The 2500-nt window shown below is 31.9% G+C and overlaps 1 protein-coding gene across 1 annotated transcript in view; it reads left to right on the forward strand.

Moving 5' to 3' along the window:
- Positions 1–2500, forward strand: part of mars1 (methionyl-tRNA synthetase 1) — a 30556-nt gene that overhangs the window by 22041 nt on the left and 6015 nt on the right. Inside the window, exons 16-17 of the mRNA XM_059559595.1 lie at positions 846–977; positions 1908–2016. Coding sequence (XP_059415578.1) covers positions 846–977; positions 1908–2016 — 241 coding nt within the window. The remainder of the gene's footprint in view (positions 1–845; positions 978–1907; positions 2017–2500) is intronic.

The following is a 2500-nucleotide window of genomic DNA, read 5'->3' on the forward strand; positions in this document are numbered from 1 at the left end:
TCACACACACACACACACACACACTCTCTCTCTCACTCACTATCTTACATACACACTCTCTTTCACACACACACACACACACACACTCTCTCTCTCTCTCTTCAATCACTTTGCACATTTCATTTACATTTGGTCACAAGCTATTAAAGCTATTAGTATAAACACTTGAAGCAGAGTTATTCTAACTGACACAAACTGTTACTTCAAATAAAAGAAACTTCAACTGAAATAATCTCAAATATAAATGTTTTATTTCAGCTAGTTTCCAAGGCAGCATTTTTCTCATTTTCATGTAGTTTAACTTCAAGCTTCAGGTTTATTTTTTTTACAGGGCAATGCACGTTAATGGCTATAATAATTGACAGAATGTTTAAAAATCATCATAAAACAGCAAACAAAGTGTCTTATATTACTACAAAACACAAAACCTGATGTACTGAAATTGAAACCAAAATTAAATTAAAACTATACAAACATGCATAAAAAACAAAAATGACACCAATATTATTATAACTTTAAAGCAAAAATGGAAAATATAAACAAATTGATTCAAAATATTAATAAAACTATATTCTATGTGCAGATGTCCCTCTTTTTTTCATCAGTTTTATTTACTTTGGTTTATTTTTTTTATCAGTGATGCAAACATCACATAATAAAATGTATTAATTAACTTTAACAAATAAATTAAAATATAATCATAGGAGGAAAGTGCACAAAAAAATCGAAAGCATGCATGTAGTATAAATGAAATCAAACCATCCAGCATGCGTTTAACAATACTATACAGGAGTCTTGTTGTGTTTAAATCTCAGGATGATCTGTTTGTGCTGGTCTCTTCTCAGAGCCGGGATGTTCGTCAGTAAGTTCTTCGACAGTCGTGTTCCTGAGATGCTCCTGAATGAAGACGACAAGCGGCTCATCGCTCAGGTCCGCTGGGAGCTCAAGCAGTACATCCAGCTGCTGGATAAAGTCAGGTCCGTTCCTCACACACAGTCATGTCAGGATCCGCTCTCTAATATTTCAGCATCAGTGATTCCTCTGTAAATCAGAGTTACTGGGAAATATTAGTTCAGTGGTGGTCCACAAACTCAGAAGAGCACAGAAACTGTAGAAGATGATGCTTTGAAATCATTAAGGCAAGACACACACACAAAAAAAATTTGGGGCTATTTTACTTGTTTTTTTAATAGGTCTTGTGTTTTTTGTTTTTTTTTTGTTTTTTACCTTCAAAATAGTGGAAAGAAAACTACTTTTAAAAGTCTGATAAATAATTGTTTGTATGTATGTATATATATATATATATATATATATATATATATATATATATATATACATGCATACAATTTTACTTTATTTTAAATAAAAAAATATATAAATATGCATACAAATGTATGGTTCAACTTCAATTTTTTGTAATCTTTAAATTATAGTGTGTAACATTATGTTACACACACACATACACACTCATATATTTATATATAATTTTATCAGCTAGAAACAGCTCTTTTGTCTATAAAATTGAGTTTCTGGGAATTATTCTGAATTATTATTTTCCTTTTTTTTTACTAACTTAGTTTAAACTTAGTTTTACTCCTATCTATATTCTGAATGCTTGTTTATATGTCGTTGCATTATTTATAACAATTTAAAACTAAAATCACAGTGAAAATGTGTTTCTGTCTGTTGACAGTGTTTTCTGATTTATAGAGTGATAAAAGGAGAAATCCAAAATCCCCTCCTCAGTATTCAGATTCCTGTTCTGGAAGTTTATGCAAATGAGTGCACATTCACTTAAATGATGCGTCATATGCATATTTACTCAAAACATTTCATTTATTTCTGACGAGCATGTTTGTGTGGTAATAATGCACATGTGTAAAGAGTCTCATGGTGTGTCTGCTCAGGATCCGTGACGCTCTGAAGTGCATCCTCAACATCTCTCGTCACGGGAATCAGTACATCCAGCTGAACGAGCCCTGGAAGAAGATCAAAGGAGACCACGCTGACAGGCGAGTCTTAATCAGATCTGAATAAGAACTTTATTTTACATTATTTGAGATAATATGTGACCCTGGAGCACAAAAGCAGTCTTGAGTCTCTGGGGTGTATTTGTAACAATAGACAAAAATACATTGTATGGGTCAAAATTATAAATTTTTCTTTTATGCCAAAAATCATTAGGATATTAAAGATCGTGTTCCATGAACATATTTAGTAAATTTCCTACCGTAAATATATCAAAACTTGATTTTTGATTAGTAATATGCATTGCTAAGAGCTTTAAAGATGATTTTCTCAATATTTAGATTTTTTTTTGCTCCCTCAGATTCCAGATTTTCAAATAGTTGTATCTCAGACAAATATTGTCCTCCGAACAAACCACACATCAAGAGATGATTTATTCAGCTTTCATATGATGTATATTTCACAAAATTGACCCTTCTCACTGGCTTGGTGCTCCAGGGTCACAAATGAGCACAGATTAATTCTCTCTCTC

The sequence above is a fragment of the Carassius carassius genome, chromosome 10 (genome assembly GCF_963082965.1).
Source record: "Carassius carassius chromosome 10, fCarCar2.1, whole genome shotgun sequence".
NCBI lineage: Eukaryota > Metazoa > Chordata > Actinopteri > Cypriniformes > Cyprinidae > Carassius > Carassius carassius.